The sequence below is a fragment of the Lepus europaeus genome, chromosome 20 (assembly GCF_033115175.1).
Source record: "Lepus europaeus isolate LE1 chromosome 20, mLepTim1.pri, whole genome shotgun sequence".
NCBI classification, from domain to species: Eukaryota; Metazoa; Chordata; class Mammalia; order Lagomorpha; family Leporidae; genus Lepus; species Lepus europaeus.
In genome coordinates, this window is record NC_084846.1 from 66,199,579 (window position 1) to 66,219,513 (window position 19,935).

Consider the following 19,935-nt stretch of genomic DNA (forward strand, 5'->3'; position numbering starts at 1 on the left):
TTCTACAAACCCCAGAATCAATTCAGAAAATTTATTCTTAAAATTTGGTTCCTCTAGAACCAATCAAGATACCAATCACTTATTAGAGTTCTTCAGATAAGCAGAATTAATATGTATTTATTATACATCTCCTATTAATATATATATTATATATCCTACTTATATGTAATGAATCTCTGATCACTACTGGCTCATATAACTAGGAAGGCCAAAATGTCCCAAAATTTTCCATCTGTAAACTGGAGAATGAGGAAAGATCATGGTATAAACTCCAGTTCCAATGTGAGAGGCATGACGGTTTAACTCTTGGTCCACTTTCAAAGGCTCAAGAAGCAGGAGCACAAATGTCCAAAGGCAAGAGAACATGGATAGCCCAGCTCAAACCAAAGCAATCCCTTCCTTTGTCTTTCTGTTCTATCTAAGCGCTCAGTGAATTCAAAGATGTTCACTCAACCGGGGAAGACCATCTTACTCACTCTACCAATTGAAATGGTTATCAGCTCCAGAAACCTCACAGGAAAAGCCAGAAATAATGTTTTACCAACTATCTGGGTATTCTTCAATATAGCCAAGTTGACAAATAAAATGAACTATCCCAGGGTAATAGGTTATCTTTCTCCTCACCAAATTTTGAAGCAAAATTATATACCACCATCTGATGTGGTATTCCATGCACTCAGATTAAATACTTAAGACAATTTTCTTTCTAAAAAATTATTTATTGGGGCCGGTGCTGTGGTGTAGCAGGTGAAGCTGCCGTCTGCAGTGCCAGCATCCCATATGGGTGCTGGTTCGAGTCCTGGCTGCTCCACTTCCTATCCAGCTCTCTGCTATGACCTGGGAAGCAGTGGAGGATGGTCAAAGTCCTTGGGCCCCTGCACCCATGTGGGAGACCCGGAGGAGGCTCCTGGCTTCAGATCAGCACAGACATCTGAGGAGCACAGCCACCTGGGGAGTGAACCAGCGGATGGAAGACCTGTCTCTGTCTCTGTCTCTCTCTCTCCCCCTCCCTCCTCCCCACCCTCCCTCCTTCCCTCTCTCTCTCTCTTTCTCTGCCTCTGCTTCTCTGTGACTCTGTCTTTCAAGCAAATAAATAAATCTTTTAAAAAAATATAAAAATTGATTGACTGATTGATTGGAAAAGCACAGTGACACAGAGAGGGAGGGAGGGAGGAAGGAAAAGGGAAGAGAAACAGAAGAGAGACAGAGAGATCTTCCATCACTGGTTTACTCCTCAAATACCCTCAAGTGTCAAGGCTGGGCCAGGCTGAAACTGGGAGCCAGGAACTCCATACAGGTCTCCCACATGGGTGGGAGGAATCCAAGTACTTGGGCCATCATCCACTCTTTCCCATGAGCAATAGTAGGAAACTGGATCAGAAGCAGAGAAGCCTAGAATGGAACCAGCACTTGGATACAGGATGCTGGCATCTTAAGTGGTGGCTTAACCCTATGTGGCACAAGACTGGCCCCAAGATAATTACCTTTTATCAAGTGGGGACAATAGACAGAGTGAAGGGTTGCTCCTTCTGTAAAGCAGTAAAATATCAGTTCCAGTACACTGATAACATACGTATGGAAATTGTAACTCATAAAGTAACTACTGAGAAAATCATACAAATAGAAGTAGTCACAAAATGGAAAAAAATATAGAACATATGTGTTTAAACTTTAAAAGTCTAATTACAGATTTGAAAAAAGAGAACAATTAATAATTGCTGAGTGAAACATTTGATTAAAGGCTTTTTTAATGACTGTACCAACCTGATTTATATTAAGTAAAAATCTACAATTCAGTATATCACTTTATATTAGAAGGCCTATAATTTCTTCTCTAGACAAAGACAATAAAAAGCAACAGATGATTTCTATTGCAAGATTCCCTATCATGCTACCTGTTCTCTAATGTGGGCTAATAACAAAACTGCTTTCTAACCATCTCACTGCTAAGTGCAATGCATTAGCTTAATAAATTCCAACCTCATCCACAAGCAGGAAGTTGTACAAGTAGTAATTTGAATGGAATAAAGGAAGAAGACAAAAATTCTATAACTTGCTCTTTAACTTTTGATGACTATAACTCTAATGAACTGAATCAGGCCCCACTCAAAATTCCTATTTTGAAGTTCTCATCCTCAGTTCCTCAGAAAATGACTGTATTTGAATATACACAAAAGATACAAACCTTCAGAGAAAGGATCTTTAAATAAGCAATAAAGGAAATACAAGACTATCTCAACAGGTTCTCATAAAGCATGACTAGGGTCTTCATAAAGAGAGGAGATAAATACATACACACACGCACACAGAGGAAAAACTGGGTAAAGATACATCCTTGTGTAGGCCAAGGAGACATGCCCTCAGAGGAAAGCAACTCCACAAAGACCTTGACCTGGGGCTTCCAGCATCCAAGATTGTAAGACAAAAATCTTCTGCTGTTTAGGACATACTGTCTATGGTGTTTGTTACCACAGCTCTAGAATACTCATACACTAAGCTTCTACCTCATTGTGCAGAAATGAAGAAAACACAAAATCTAGGGAAGTTCTACAAAATGTTACCATGGTAAAATTTGGTACTTCCAAGAACTTCATCATATGTGCTATGCAGTATTTACCCTGACAGAAACCCAAATTCTTAATCCTGAAGGTTTTTAAAGCCTGGGGAGAAAAACTTGTAAGAAATAATAGGCAGAATTATTGAACACTTTTTCCTTATTATCTCCACTCCCCATAACTTTTACATCAGTTAAACATATGGGGGATAGGGGGGTAGTTGCTTAAGAGAATCCATTCTTCATTTTGCATTTAGTGACATGAGAACATATTATCACTGAGATTCAAAGGTTTATCCAGAGGACTTCTGCCTCTAGCTAAGAAAGAGTAACAAGGACTTCCAATTAAAAATAAACAAAAATAGCTGAAATATGTTAAACAATGCTTGGCAAGACACTGGATATCAGAAATGAAGCGGTGTGGTCTCACTGTGGCAAGAAACAAATAAGGTGAGTCATCCGATTCCCTTCACTTAACTACCCATGAGTGAACTCCGCTGTGCTGATAAGGGAAAAGAAAGCAGGAAGACTCTGGTTGAAGAGCTGGGAATGAGAGCCTGGAGACGCCACCATGACTACTGTGAGCAGCAGAAATAACTGGCACGAGAGAGCAGTGCACAGACAGAACCGCAATGGGTCAGCTGAGTACTCACCAGCATATTGTGCAGAATCTTCTCAAGACTTGAGAAGAAGCACTCAGAGGGACAGAGATGTAAGTCCTAAAGAACATGCCAAGCCAGAAATGCTACTTATTACCACCAGGCAGACAGGAAAAGCTCAAAATTCCCCAGTCTTGGGAGAAGCAGACAGAAACATCTTATCCTGGTAGAAAGAATAGTTGGATTTGCTCAGATCCTGCTTCACAAGTCATGAGGGCAATATTTGAAACCAGAATTGTTTTCTAAGTAAATTATGTTCCAGAAGAATCTTCAAGAATATTCATTATACCTACATTCCAAACAGCCAGTACCATAAAATTCACAATGTTTGGAATAAAATATTTATTGATAAATAAAATTTGTTACCAGAAAATCCGAAACTAAGGATAAGAGTTTCTGTCTGCTTTGATCCATGTAAAAATGAAATGATTTATTCCAAAATTACTTCATGACCTGAAATTACTTTATGAAGTTATTTTATGGCTAGGTCATTGCTTGGGATGCCTGCATCCCATGTGGGAGTGCCTGGTTCTAGGCTTGTCTCTTCTGCTTCTGATCCGGCAATGTGCTAGTGCACTGCAGTCCCTGACACCCATGTGGGAGACCAGAGTTAATTCCAGGATCCTGGCTTCAGTGCAGTCCAGTCTGGGCTGTTGCAGACATTTGAGGAGGGAGATCTCTGTCTACCCCCTCCGCCGCCTTTCATATATAATTTAAATACATAAAAATTTAAAACATCATCAAACAAGAATTCTCTAACCAGTAAAATATCCTTCCTGAATGAAGGAGAATAAATACACTATTTTTTTCAAGTCTGAAGGCAAATAATACCAGAAACTCTGAGCTTCAGAAAGAATAGTAAGCATAGAAAAACTAAATGCCTTAACAAATACAAAAGATCGCTATTCTTTTAATATTTTAAAAACATATGACATACTTAGCAGCAAATGCCCTAACACTGTATTCTGCAGTATATAATACACATATATTCCACACGTAGTATATATACAATGTTTCTACAGTGTGTATATATACACACACCACAAATCACAGATGGTACATAATACACATATATTATACATGTAGTATATATACAATATATCTATAGTGTGTGTGTATATATATACACACACCACATATCACAGATAGTACATAATACACACTTATTACACATGTAGTGTGTGTGTGTATGTGTGTGTATATATATATAGTGTGTGTGTGTGTGTATACACACCACATAACACGGGTGGTACATAAGCACGAGAGGTCTAAGTGAACCTATAAAACCACGATGTCTCTGTATTTCATGGAAGGGTACAACACTAAATGCACTATGAGAAACTAAAGATGTAGATAGTGGATGCATATAATGGCCTGGATGTGATCTGTCTCCCTGTGGTCCTCAATGTGGTCATGTGAAGAGGCGGGGCCTAGTGGGTGCCCTTATGTCATTAGGTGCAAAGGGGGAAGAAAGAAGGAGTAGAAATACTGCCACACAAACACAGGGAAAGGGAGGAAAAGCAGTGGCATGGCAGGCAGAAATCCAAGCATACTGACAACCACATTATATATTTACTAAAAGAGATATGGGGGCATAATATATAGATAAAAATCACATTGTAAGGAATACACAACATTATGAAAAGCTATAATCTGTAGCAATGACGTTTCAAAACATGAGTAAAAATTTTGAGAATTAAAAGAAGAAATAAACCTAATCGTTTAGTAAATGAGAGAATAAGACAAACACACACACACACAAAGACACACACACACACACACACAGGAAAAACATAAAACAAGGGTTGACAAACTATAGCTATTAGCCAGTCAGCTGTTTTTGTAAACAAGGCTTTACTGGAGTGCTGTCTGCCCATTCATTTAAATTCTGTCTACACCTGCTACTGGACCACAAAGGCAGCACTATGTGGCTGTGACAGACATTGTGTGGCCCATAAAGTCTAAAATATTTACTATTTGGTCCTTTACAAAAAAAAAAAATTTGTCAATTCCTGACAGATAACTGAACAACACTATCAGTTACGTTTACTTAATTATGAAACAATACATCCAACAACTACAGAATATTCACTCCTTTAAATATACATATTTATCCCAAAATTAGACAATATGGTAAACAAAAACAGAACTTTATGCAGTACTAAACTAGAAATCAACAATGAGATATTAAGAAAAATCCCAAATATCTAGAAATGAAATTATCCCAAATTAAATAATTCATGGATCAAAAAAAGGGTAATCAAAAAACATTTTGAGAGAGAACACACACCACCTGACAATACCAGAAAAGATTGTCACTACATGTCTTATAGATATTAAAAGAATAGTAATACTAGAAATAATTTTATGCCAAAAATTTTGAAAATCTAAATGTGATACGTGAGTTTCCTGAAAAATATCTTACCAAACATGAATAAAATGAAAATTCAAATATATCTATTCCTTTAGTAAAAAAGTATAATTTGTTTTGGAAATTTAGCCATAAAACACACTACAAGAGCAGGTACTTATGTAGAAATAAATTTAGCAACCAATATATAAGATCTTTATACTAGAAAACTACAAAAACAGTGGTATTCTATTTAAAACATAAATAAATGGAAAGGTATACCACTTTCAGAGATATAGACATAATATTGTAAAAATGATCATTCTCACCAGACTGATAAGACTCAAGGCCTTTTTGCCAAAAGTGACATGCTTATTCTAAAGCTTCTGTAAATGAGAAGGATCTATAATATCCAGGTGAATCCTGACAAAGAATCAGGATAAAGTACTTTATACTACTGACACTGGCCTTGCTATATAGACCTAGTACTGAAAAAAAATGTGGTGCTGTCATAAAGATTGACAATAAGAATAATGAAAAGAAAATGGTTCACCTAAAAAGAAATTAATTTATTTGGATCAAATCTTAGAAAAGCCATCTATGCCATTACTGAGTCAAATACGCCAAGGGAAATCTGTTTTACTCTAACTTGGGACAGTTTCAGTTCCATACTTATAAAATCCTTCTAAAATCAAAGGACTCCCTTTTCTGATATGTAAGAAATTAATGCAAGATGAAAAAGTCCTAAAGTTCAAAATCGACATAATGACATAAACAAAGACACATGTCAGATTTGTACGTGAAGGTATAAAGTGCTTCTATGAAAATATTCTTGCTTGGAAATGGCAAACTGTTTTTTTAATTATTATTAAAATAATTCTCTCTCAAAATGTTTTACAAAATAATTAATCCAGGAAAATACTGGCTATAAGTTTTTATTTTGATATAATGGGCCAAATATGTGATTATTTTACAACTGAAAGATAGATTACTTCCTAAAACATTTTGCAGACAGGAAAATCCTCCAGGTAGAATGTTTGTGCAGGAACTCAATATAATCAGGCAATGTTCCAAGGCAAATGGATTCATTCACTCAAAGCTTCATGGTTTAGAGATGGTTTCACTTATTTCTATGTTTCTATTTAAAGTGCAACATTGATTCCCAATGTTAAAAAGTACCTAAGAAAGCTACAAATGGATATCACCCTAGACCACCTTCATGGAAAATAGCAAAAGGGGTCAGATTCCTTTCCCTACTGAGTTTAAACACAAACCTACACCACTACCAAACAAATTATCCTAACCTGGGTTCTTCAACGATTTAAAAGCTTAAAGACCAACAGAAGGTAAAATATGTGTTCAGTGTTAACTGCACAATCATTAGCACAGTATTCATATATTCAGAAATGACTGAACAAAAACAAAACAAAACAAAAAATAGATTGTTTTCTGCTTTTGGTTGCCCAAAAGTTAAATCCTATTTCCAGAAAAAAGAAAAATCTATCCCAGGGAAGAGAAGCTAATTCCAATGGAAATATGAGAGGCTACATAGATTAATGATTTTAATAATCTTTCAGGAGGCTTAGGGAGTATAAATTAAGAAATAACATCTATTTCAACTTTACTGGACAAAATAATAGATACTGACCTCAAAATGAAATACCTGTACCTTTAAAGAAAAATTTTTTTTAGTTTTTTATTATTATTATTATTATTTGAAAGGCAGAGTTACAGCAAAAGGGGGAGACAGAGAGAAAGAGAGAGGGAGAAAGAAATCTTCCATACCCAAATGGCTACAATGGTCAGGTCAGAGCCAGGCCAGAGCCAAGAGCCAGAGGCTTCTTCCAGGTTTCTCATGGGGGTATAGGCTCTCAGACTAGCACCCTTATGGGATGCCAGTGTTGCAAATGGAGGTTTAACTTGCTACACCACAAGGCTGGCCCCAGCAGAAAATCTTTACAACAATCATAATGTAAGTATATACCAAATACTTATTTTATAAAGCATTTGTGGTCAGTGAAGCATCATTAGACATAGGCAAATACAGCCATAAAGTGACTGAGAATGAGTAATATGTTAGGTATAATATAAAACAGAGAACTACATTAGGTTTAGGTTGAGGCTGGAAGTCACAGCATAAATTTCATTCTAAGCATACACACAGGATGCTGGATACAGAGCAAAATGTAAATGCTGTATTTCAGATTCTCCTATACTTAAGGATGCATAAGAGTAACAGGGACTGAATTCTACTTGAAAATTACTATAAACTATTGACAACGGAAAATAAGACCAAACAATTCTTCTTCATATAATCAATTATGATATGCTGTATTTGAACTATATTATAAAATAACAATTCTGTTCGTTTCTTATCACTTATTGTTGAGTGAAATGTTATTTTTATTGTTGAATCCCTATAGGAATTCAATGTATTTTATAAATAGCTACGATGCTTACTTACATACTGTGTTCATTCAACCTTTTCCCCTTTTCCAGCATCATACAACATACCTTAGACAGTCTTTTGGAGGCTTCACAGCTATGATCTAAACAAGGCTTGGGCCCTTTTTCAGCATCTAGAGATGAAACTGAGAAAATATATTTCATCATGGGGCATACGCTGTATCACAACATTTAAACTGGCTTTCAAAAAATTGAATTTATTATTTATTTAATATTTCTCTTCTACTAAAAAATTAATGAATTTCCTAATGCCAAATCATTCTTCTTCAGCAAAAAACCGAAGGCCAATAAAACATCATTTCTACAGTGAACTTAAGAATTAATCAACTTTGTTGATAATTAATGTTTGGCTATTGTTTAAATATTAACAGAATTATTTCAACTTTTGTTTTGTTGTGTTTTGTTTTGTTTTGACAGGCAGAGTGGATAGTGAGAGAGAGAGCGATAGAGAGAAAGGTCTTCCTTTTTGTCGTTGGTTCACCCTCCAATGGCCGCTGCGGCCGGCGCACTGCGGCCGGCACATCGCACTGATCCAAAGCCAGGAGCCAGGTGCTTCTCCTGGTCTCCCATGCGGGTGCAGGGCTCAAGCACTTGGGCCATCCTCCACTGCCTTCCCGGGCCATAGCAGAGAGCTGGCCTGGAAGAGGGGCAACCGGGATAGAATCCGGTGCCCCAACTGGGACTAGAACCCTGTGTGCCGGCGCCGCAAGGCGGAGGATTAGCCTGTTAAGCCACGGCGCCGGCCAAATTATTTCAACTTTTATAACATATATATGCATATAAAAGTAGGGGTTTGTATTAATTCAATGTTTTGCCTATATATAACACAGTGTGTCATGTAACTCAATTCTTAATCTCTAGTTGCAAATTTTCAGGATAAAATGAGCCATAATAACAACACTGGAAAAGGAAGAGGTGGGACTGTGGCAGAAGTCAAGTCCTAGCAAGATAAACCAAAAGGTCTCATATTAAAGATCTATTTAATTCATTTCTTATTTTTATAAAGATTTACTTTCTACTTATTTGAAAAAGGCAGAGTTACAGAGGAGGGGGAGGGGTGGAGGGAAGGCAGGAGACAGAAAAAAAGGAGAGAGGGGTAGAGAGAGAGGAATGGAGAAAGGGAGAAAGGAAGGGAGGGAAGGAGGGAGAAGGAGAGGGGGGGAAGAGGGAGAGGGAGAAGAAAAGAGAAAGGAAGGGAGAGAGAAAGGGAGAGGGATAGGGAGAGAATGATTGATCTTCCATCCACTGGAATGGCTACAACAAAGCCAGATGCCAGGAGCATCATCCTGGTCTTCCATGTGGATGCACATTCCACTGCTTTTCCAGGTGCATTAGGAGAGAGCTGAATCTGAAGTGGAGCAGACCTGCGGCCAGTGCTGTGTAGTAATAGGCTAAGCCTCCACCTGCAGTGCCAGTATCCCATATGGGTGCCGGTTGGTGTTCCGGCTGCTCCTCTTCTGATACAGCTCTCTGCTAATGGCCTGGGAAAGCATTAGAAGATGGCCCAAGTGCTTGGGCCCCTGCACCCATGTGGGAGACCTGGAAGAAGCTCCTGGCTCCCCGCTTTGGATCAGCCCAGCTCTGGCCATTGCAGCCATTTGGGGAGTGAACCAGCAGATGGAACACATCTCTCTTTCACTCTCTGTAACTCTACTTCTCAAATAAACAAATAAATATTAAAAACAAACAGAAAAAGATGTTCTTCAGAGAGAAGGAAAGTAACAGGTCAAACACTCAGATTAATAAAGAAAGAAAGCACTAGAGAAAGAGCAAAAGAAGGTAAAAATAAAACCTATTATTTTAATTGGTCTAACAGATAACAGCTTGTTCAAAATAATAACAGAAATAATTTATTTGGTGCTAAATCTCAAATAAACATGAAATAAATTACAGTAGTGTTAGAAATAATGGAGGCAGAATTTGGGAATATTTAAGAATAAATTTGCCAAGAGGTATATGACGACTTACATGCTGAAAACTACCAACCATAGCTAAAAGAAATTAAGTCCAAAAGACACTCTGTGCCCACAGAATGGAAGAATTAATGTTGTGAATGTGCCAGAAATAATCCAAAGCCACACAGAGATTTCACACATCAAAAGCCCAGTTGGCTATCTATTGGCAGAAATGGAGAAGTAGATTCTAAAACTATTCAGAATTGCAACAAACCTCAAATTATCAAAACAACATCAAAAAAAAAAAAAAAGAGGGTAAAATTGGAGGACTCTCACTTCCTTACTTCAAACCTTGGTAAAAAGCTACACTACACAAAATGGTGTGGTACTCGCATAAGGACAGAATTATAAAACAATGAATTAAAAATAAACTCATATATCTATGGCTAACTGCCTTTCAGTAAGAGTGTCAGGACCACTCAATGTAGAGAGAACAATTTATTCAACACACAGTACCTGGGAACAGGAGACTTACAAGTAAAAGTATGAGGCTGGACCTACACCTCATCCTCATACAAAAAGTAGATCCAAATGGATCTTAGATGTAAATATAAGAGCTAAAACTGCTAAAAGGGTAAATACTAATAACTGCAGAGTTGGCAATGGATTTTTAGATACATACCAAAAGCACAAGACATAAAAGTAAATAAACAAACTGAACTTCAGAATTGATAAGCTAAGAGAAGAGAAATGGAATCTGACAAAATGTTAGATTAAAAATGAGAAAAAGTAAAAAAAAAGAAAGGGGGAGAGGTAACAAATACAAAACCCCAACAAATTGGGTAGAGGGCAGCCCAACCACAGCAGTAATCAGTGTAAGCCTCAACAGTTAGGCATATCAATTTAAAGACAGAAATTCATCTAAATTAAAATTGCGCCGGCGCCCCGGCTCACTAGGCTAATCCTCCGCCTTGCGGCGCCGGCACACCGGGTTCTAGTCCCGGTCAGGGTGCCGATCCTGTCCCGGTTGCCCCTCTTCCAGGCCAGCTCTCTGCTGTGGCCAGGGAGTGCGGTGGAGGATGGCCCAAGTCCTTGGGCCCTGCACCCCATGGGAGACCAGGAGAAGTACCTGGCTCCTGCCTACCGCAGCGGCCATTGGAGGGTGAACCAACGGTAAAGGAAGACCTTTCTCTCTGTCTCTCTCTCTCACTGTCCACTCTGCCTGTCAAAAAAAAAAAAAAAAATCGTACATCAGAGGAAACTATGAAGTGAGAAGACAGCCTACAAAATTGAAGAGCCAATTTGCAAACCACATATCTAACAAAAAGCTAGTATCCAGAATATCAGAATTCAACATAAAATGACATACAATTCAACTGAAAAATTGGCAAACAGCTTGAACAGACATTTCTCTAAAGAAGATATAAGAATAGCCAACAAGCACTTGAAAAAAAAATGCTCAACAACATTAGTCATTAGAGAAATGCAAATCAAGTCTGCAATGCCTCATTTCTATTGGATATCATCTTTTTTCTTAAGGGTTCAAGTATACCTGTAGGTTTTCTAAGGACTTGTCGAACTACTAAACATTCCAGGAAACAAACACAATGTAGCTCCTTTAAATGCTACTAATGGGTCTGAAGAGTTTAAGAGACCACTGTTTCAGGAGTAAGGAAGACCCTTTAAAGTTCTTTTTGTTTATTTTGTTTGGCTTGTGAGAAGACAAAGTAGTAAAGATAATAAAACACAGTGAAAATCAGTTTAAACTTCTCGATCTTTTTTCTTAAAGCTTCATGTCTCTCAACTGTGACTTTTTTTAAAGATTTATTTATTTATTTGGAAGGCAGAGTTACAGAGAGGCAGAGGCAGAGAGCGAGAGAGGGAGAGAGGGAGAGAGGGAGAGAGGGAGAGAGGGAGAGAGAGAGAGAGAGAGAGAGGGAGGGAGGGAGGGAGGGAGAGGGAGAGGGAGAGAGGGAGAGAGAGTGGTTCACTCCCCAGATGGCCACAAGGGCCAGAGCTGCACTGATCCAAAGCCAGGAGCCAGGAACCCCCTCTAGGTGGCACTTGGGCCATCTTCTACTGCTTTCCCAGGCCAAAGCAGAGAGCTGGATTGGAAGTGGAGTAGCCGGGACGCAAACCAGCACCCACATGAAATGTCAGTACTGAGGTGGTGGCTTTACCTGCCATAGTGCTGGACTGTGTCTTTAAAAATTCAATCCTAGATGACAAGAGGAGAGAGACAGAGAAGGGAGAGAGGGAGGGAGTGGGAGAGGGAAGTCATAAAAATGGGTAAGTATAATAAAACACCAACAGCAGAGGACTAAAGGAAAAATAGAAAAGAATGGGAAATAGATAGCAACAGAATCTGAAATGAAATGGGGGCACTCTATTGCCACTGGAATGTTTCAATGTTCATGGCCAGAGGCTGACACTGTGGTGTAATGGGCTGAGCCTCCACCTGCAGCACCAGCATCCCATGTGGGTACCAGTTCATGTCCTGGCTGTTGCTCTTCTGCTGCATTTCTCTGCTTATGGCCTGGGAAAGCAGTGGAAGGTGCTTGGGCCCCTGCACCCACATGGGAGACTCAGGGGAAGGTTCTGGTTCCTGACTTCAAATCAGCTCAGTTAGTGCTTTTGCAGCCGTTTGGAGAGTGAACCAGAGGATGGAAGACCTTTATCTCCGTCTCTCCCTCTCTCTGTCTTTATGCCTCTCAAATAAATGGAAAAAAAAAAAAAAAAAGCTCATAGGCAGTTGTTCTTCAATGCCCTTTCATAATCAGATAATTTATAAATCTAAAGTCCTTATATAGCAAGTCCAATTCTTTGTTTCCAAAATATACTAGACTTCTATATTACGCTTAAGGAAAGCTCACTCAGTCCAATGGTTCCTTTAATACTAACGCATCTTATTATAACACGCTTAGTATTATTTATTTATTTATTATTATTAGTATTCTTTAGTAAATTATCATAGTGAGAGTTAAGTTATTTGAGGGAAACAAACTTTTCATTAAATGCATGAATCAGCACAACTTTATTTGAGAGCTTTTAGCACTAAATCAAAGTAGAGCATGTAATATACACAATTTTCAACATTTATATTCTCAAAAGGCTTCTGTTAATTTTAAAAAGTTTTAAGATAGTTATGTGCTCTTAATTTGTTTTTTTTATAAAAAATTATCTATACTTACCTGAAAATGTAAAGAACAATTCATTTTGCAAACCGGCTCTTTGCATTTTAACACGATGGCATTCAGATTTAAGTAATGCAATTTCACAGGAAAGGTCAAGAACCAATTTACTTAAAATCTGAAGAAGTTTCTTCTCAAAAGAAATATTATAGATACTATTGCAGGGAGCTGCATGATATCGAGCTGTGAACTGGTAATAATAATGAGGTTCACGATAAGCTATAAAAAATTAAAGAAAGACAAAAACACAGTTATTTAAGTAATTCAAACAGTGAAACTATTGAAGAGAAATCATTATTTGGGATAAATTCATATTACATATTTATATACAGTTATATTTAGTTTTATTGAAAAAATACTTACCCAGCCACTGCTAACTGTCAAACATTACTACAAGTATTTAACAGTCAATCATGTAAACTTCCTAACACCATTTAAGATTGATATTATTTTTATTCCCATAATGTAGAAATTGAGGGATACAGGGATTATGTCACATATCCAATGTCTATGCTATCAAAATTATGACTTTAACCTAGGGACACTGGCCCCATAGCCAATGCTCCTAGCTACTATGATCCACTGCTGAAACTCAGTCGTGACAGTTCTCTAAGTTTAAACACCCACCATCAAAGAAATTACAGTTAGATACTTGCTGTTTAGAAAGGTTCCAAATTAATTTACAAATAATTTTGCTGAATCCCAGAACATCCAAATCTTGCCCATCCCAAAATCTCACTCGAGTGATATAAACAATATAAAATGAAAACAATTCCATAACAATACCAAAAATCAGAAAATGGAGTTATATAATCAATTGGGTAATAGAAATATTTTTTAAAATGCTCAAACTTACTAATAATTAAGAAAGTGAATATTAAAGTAATGAGTCTCTCACCCATCAACTTTCCAAATTGAAGTTGATAATACTGGGCATCATTTTGCTTTTATAATTTCCTAAAATGCTTGAAGGTTACATATATAAAATGATTTATTTATAAGTCAAGTCAATTCTTATAATCTAAGGGATGGTAAATATCTTGCTCAACAAAATAAAAAACATGATCCAAAAAGAAAATACCACTTACAGATAATGCAAAATTTTGACATTTTAAATTATGTTTTATTTAAGATTTCAAAAGGTCAATAAACTTAAGGAAAACAAAATAAAGAATATAAAATATATACAATACAAAATGGGTATCAACAAGCTACATATCTAAATATCTACACCTCTCAATAGCTATTAGGACACACACACAGCTTCTATAAATATCAAACTTAAAATAACCTACAAAAGACAAAAATATACACTTTAAAGTCATGAAATGCCATTAGCAACACAAAAGCAGAAATACTGCAAAATATATAACATCAGAGGTGTTTCAGGCACCGAGGTTCCATCCACGATGTTAGGGAGCTAAACTGGTATACTACTTACAGGACAACACTGGGGATGCCCTGGGTATTTTCTTTTACAGAATTCATCCTACAGAAATACTAACAACTTCACCTACAAAATAAAAGTGTATATGTACAGAGAAATGACAGCTAGACAAACAGATATTTAAATCTTCCATCTAGCACTGTTTGAAGTAAGGAAAATACAAAACAAACTAAATCCTCAACTAAGGAATATTTGCTAATAAACTCTGGATACCAGGTACCCATGAGAAGGATTAAAGTGGGCAGTTAAAATGAAACAGAATGAGTGACATGATTTGTTATCAGCTTAAAAAGAGCAAATCTCCAAATTCTGAGTTTTTGAACTGGGGTCTCATTCTGCTGGTATCTATATAATAGTGGTGTGGTGTGACGCAGGATATCAAAAAGGGTTAAGAATAGTACCACGAGAAACAGAACTCATGGATTCAGATCTGAGTCCCTCGCACTTACACTCTATGGTTTTGAACAAGTCACATTAACCGCTCTGGGCCCAGGCTGCTTCATCTATGCAAGACCAAAAATAGCAGTATCTACTAGACAGGCTTGTTGTGAGACTGGTAAGCTTCATACAAATAAAGCACTTAGAACAACTCCTCACACTAGAAAGCACTATGTAGGGGCCAGCACCGTGTAGGCCATCGCCTGCAGTGCCGGCATCCCATATGGGCGCCGGTTCGAGTCCTGGCTGCTCCACTTCCGATCTAGCTCTCTGCTATGGCCTGGGAAAGCAGTAGAAGATGGCCCAAGTCCTTGGACCCCTGCACTCATGTGGGAGACCTGGAAGAAGCTCCTGATTCCTGGCTTTGGATCGGCTCAGCTTTGGCCATTGTGGCCAAATGAGGAGAGAACCAGTGGATGGAAGACCTCTCTCTCTGTCTCTCCTTCTCTCTCTGTGTAGCTCTTTCAAATAAATAAATAAATCTTAAAAAAAAAAAAGAAAGAAAGAAAGCACTATGTAAACCTGTGCTGTTTGTTGTAATGATTTCATGTGATAAACAGTATTGCCTGGTACTCAGCAAGGGTTCAGTGAATACTAGCTCTCATTATCATTGCTACAAAATTGCACCCATGTGAGGCAACTTCACACGAGTTAGCTTTTGGGAATATGCTTCAGTGAATGATTTTGAAGTGGCTATATATAACAACGAATAAACATGAGTGATTAAAAATGCAATTTTTGCGTTAGCAAAGTTAATGTAATTTCTTATTTAAAAAAAAAAAAAAAAAGCTGAACTGGGGCCAGCACTGTGGTATAGTGCCCTAAGCCTCCACCTGCAGTGCCAGCATCCCATCTGGGTGCTGGTTCAAGTCTCAGCTGCTTCACTTCTGATCCACCTCTCTGCTATGGCCTGGGAAAGCAGTAGAAGACGGCCCAGATGTTTGGACCCCTGCACCCACATGGGAGACCCAGAAGAAGCTCCTGGCTCGGAATGGCCCACCTCTGGGCCTCTCTTGAGGCCATTTGGAGACTGAACCAGCAGATGGAAGACATTTCTTTCTGCCTCTCCCTGTCTATAACCCTACCTCTCAAGTAAATAAATAAAATAAATAAATAAGCTGAGCTCTCTCTCTTTAGGTATCCAGGATATTTTTATATTTAATAAATTTTAATATCTGGCACAATCACCTCTTATGTAAATATGATGTAGACACTACCTTTCTCAGAAGCAGAGAAATTAGTATCACATAAAATGTAATGAATGACAATCATATTTAAAATAAGCATGAGCAATTTCATCATAATAATTTGAAAATTTGCTTTTTTGACACCCTCTGTTTTCGCTCATGGACTTAAATGTGTCTGTGTATGTTCTGTAACCTCTGGGGAAAATAACACTCTGACCAGTTAGCCATCCTGTGCCCTTGCCAGACACCCTGCCCAAAGTACTTCGTAGAATATGAGCAGGCAGTAACCTTCTAATTGAAAGCGACTAAAAATAGCAAAGTTTCTTTAAAAAACTGTTAAAATATTCAAATATTTTAAAGCATTAAAACACAACAAATTCACTTCTTACCATATATAACATATTTTAGTTGAATATTTTTAACAATTTCTTCCACAGTAGGCTTATACTCAAGGAAACATGTATAAACTCCACTCATGCTCTCCTCGAAGTTCTGGAATACAAGGCTTCCTGTGGATGTTACTTGTGCAGTGCTGTTTTCTAATAAAGGAAAAAGATACAGTGATAAGTGCTTTAAATCACATGAGAAGTAAAATAACAAAATATTTTTTAAGCAGAGTTTAGCAATCAAAATGTACCTATACTAAGAAGAGGCTGTGGATGACCCAGCTAGCCATTGCTCGATGCCTGCTAGCAGTGGGTGCCAGGATGACCTTCTAGCATCTACCAGACCAAAAATAACAGGTACATAATGTGCTGCTAATCTGATCCTTGCACTGAACTGTGAACTTCCCAAAATACAGTACATATATAAACAAGTACATACATACAAATATCATATGTGTATGTACACATATCATGCATTTCATGCATTGTATATTCAAACTATATATCATACACACACATTAATGATGAGTTATAGCCTCAGTAAACTTCATGTGCAACATAAAATAGTACACCCAGAACAAAAGCTATGACAATGTAATCACGGACAACTAGATACTTCTTGTCACTACACATAACAGAGACTGGAAGTTGGGTTACAACCTTGAGGGTTGCAAAATGCAAAAAATAGGACATTAGATCATCTGACTTGCCCAAGGCCACACAACAGGGAGTTGCAGTGCTGGGAACCACAGTGGGATGAGAGCTCCCTTTCTGCTGCAACAAGCCTCATTTCGTGAATGTCACACTGGGAGAATGCTGGACTGTGAAAAGAAACCACGCCTGCTTTGAGGCATGAAGGCCTACATTTGACAGCTACCTTTTTCTCTCACAAACTGCATAACCTTGGGTAACTACTTAATCTTCCTGGTGTCTGGCCCCTTCATTTGTACAATAAAGAATTGTAACATAAGACAGTCTATCTCATAGGGTAGCAAACACAAGGATGTTAAAATACTTGGGGAAAAAAAACGATCAATCATTATGCAAGTAAACTGCTATTCTTCACCTTCATAGTTTCACATTATTAAAGTCCTTACATAGGCCGGTGCCGTGGCTCAATAGGCTAATCCTCCGCCTTGCGGCGCCGGCACCCCGGGTTCTAGTCCCGGTCGGGGCGCCGGATTCTGTCCCGGTTGCCCCTCTTCTAGGCCAGCTCTCTGCTGTGGCCCGGGAGTGCAGAGGAGGATGGCCCAAGTTATTAGGCCCTGCACCCGCATGGGACACCAGGCTCCTGGCTTCGGATCAGTGTGGTGCGCCGGCCACAGTGGCCATTGGAGGGTGAACCAACGGTAAAGGAAGACCTTTCTCTCTATCTCCCTTTCTCTGTCTACTCTGCCTGTCAAAAAAAAGAAAAAAAGTCCTTAGATATTAAAATTTGCTTAGTCAATAACTTTATATTTTTTCACTGGAACTGGAAGTACTACCTGAAGAAATAATTATTTTTATTTATATAATAATTTGTTGCTTATAAATTTTAAGTTGAATTATTTCTCCAAAACAGGAGTTTTCTAAGTAATGAAATTTTCATTATTCATCTGTTCAATAAACATTTATTGAGTCTCCAACACAAGCAAAGCCCTGCTTCATGGGATGAACATGTGACACAGTGGATAAGACCCCAGCAGAGATGTCTGCAAACCATATCAAAGTACCTGGGTTCAAGGCCCAGCTCTACTCCTGATTCTAGCTTCCTACTATGGATCCTAGGAGGCAGCAGGTGACATCTCAGGTGGTTTGGTCTCTGCTACCACAATAGAAAACACGACTGAGTTCCTGGCTCCTGGCTTTTGATTTTTGCCACTCCTGGCTCCCGTCCCAGCTGGGACAGACACTTGAGGAATGAACCAGCAGATGAGAAATTTCACTACCTCTCTCTCTGCCTCTCAAATAAATTAAAGATAAAGGAAAATGAAGAAAAACATCCTGCTTCAGACACTGAAGGAAAAATTAACAGATGCGTATACCCACCCTTAAGCAGTTTACACAAACCATTAATGCCTTGAAAACTCCCATTTCTATATCTTAGATGAAGCTGAAGAATGTGATACAAATTTAGAATACATTTCTGTTGTTAACATTTCTTAATGAGTATCTTTTGATGAAAGACTGCATATTTATTATAACATGCTGACTCTTTCCTAGAACAGACTAAAAGTTTGCAAGTTCTTGAAATATATTTCAGCAGAAACAAACACCACATAACATGATAAAAGATGCTCATAAGTTTCATATGAATCACACTGGAGCATCATGTCATCGATGAGGCTACGTGCTCCCTGGCCATGATTTGAAACCAAAGTTCCCCATGGCAGAGATATCAATTAAGAACTGTTTAAAATACAGATTTACATGTATATTACAATTTTAAATATTATGAGAGTTAGAAGGTTGAATCAGGGCCAGGACTGTGGTTAAATGGGTAAAGCTGCCGCCTTCAGTGCCAGCATCCTATAAGGGAGCTGGTTCGAGTCCCAGCTGCTCCACTTCTGATCTAGCTCTCTGCTATGGCCTGGGAAAGCAGTAGAAGACGGCCCAAGTCCTTGGGCCCCTGCACCTGCGTGGGAGACCCAGAAGAAGCTCCAGGCTCCTAGCTTTGGATCAGTCCAGCTCCAGCCATTGTGGCCATTTGGGGAGTGAACCAGCAGATGGAAGATCTTTCTCTCTGCCTCTATAACTCCCCCTTTAAAATAGATAAATAATCTTTTAAAAAAAGAAAGTTAATACAATATGATCTACAGTAAAATACCCATTATTTTTTCAAAAAGTAAAAAATGACGTTCTTTTAAAATATATCCAGAGAATTTCATACAAATATAAAAATCTATCTTATATAATATCATTTAACAGAGATCAATTATCAGATCCTTAAGTGGAGTCTAAAAACCATGAATTCACAAAAATAGTGGAATGATCACTGCATAGACTTAGGGCTGGGGAAAGTAAAAGTTCAATAAGTACTGGAGACCTAATAGTGATTACAGTGAAGAATGTAGTACAGGATGTGAGGGCCATCTGGCTGCGACATCTGTCATCCCATTGATCACCACGGTAGATACGGCTGATCTAGCTGGCTAGGTGGGTGTCCCCGTCCTCCCTCACTGCTCCATGTGTGAGCCTCCCAGAGCTGTGTGCTCAGTTGAAGAGAACAACCTTCTCCGCTAGAGGAGGACCGGTCTTGGGTCAAGGGTATACAAGTAGCTGCGCTCCCCTGCTAGAACCTCCAAACAAGCTCTCAAGAAAGTAGTACATACTTGATATTTGCTAAGAAGGTAGAAATCAAGTGTTCTCACCACACACAAAAA

General features: G+C 38.3%; 1 protein-coding gene across 1 annotated transcript in view; it reads right to left on the reverse strand.

The window, feature by feature from the left end:
* Nucleotides 1-19,935, reverse strand: part of ZPBP (zona pellucida binding protein) — a 71,504-nt gene that overhangs the window by 33,493 nt on the left and 18,076 nt on the right. Inside the window, exons 4-6 of the mRNA XM_062179030.1 lie at nt 16,577-16,726; nt 13,116-13,334; nt 8,078-8,154 (exon numbers count right to left, since the gene is read on the reverse strand). Coding sequence (XP_062035014.1) covers nt 8,078-8,154; nt 13,116-13,334; nt 16,577-16,726 — 446 coding nt within the window. The remainder of the gene's footprint in view (nt 1-8,077; nt 8,155-13,115; nt 13,335-16,576; nt 16,727-19,935) is intronic.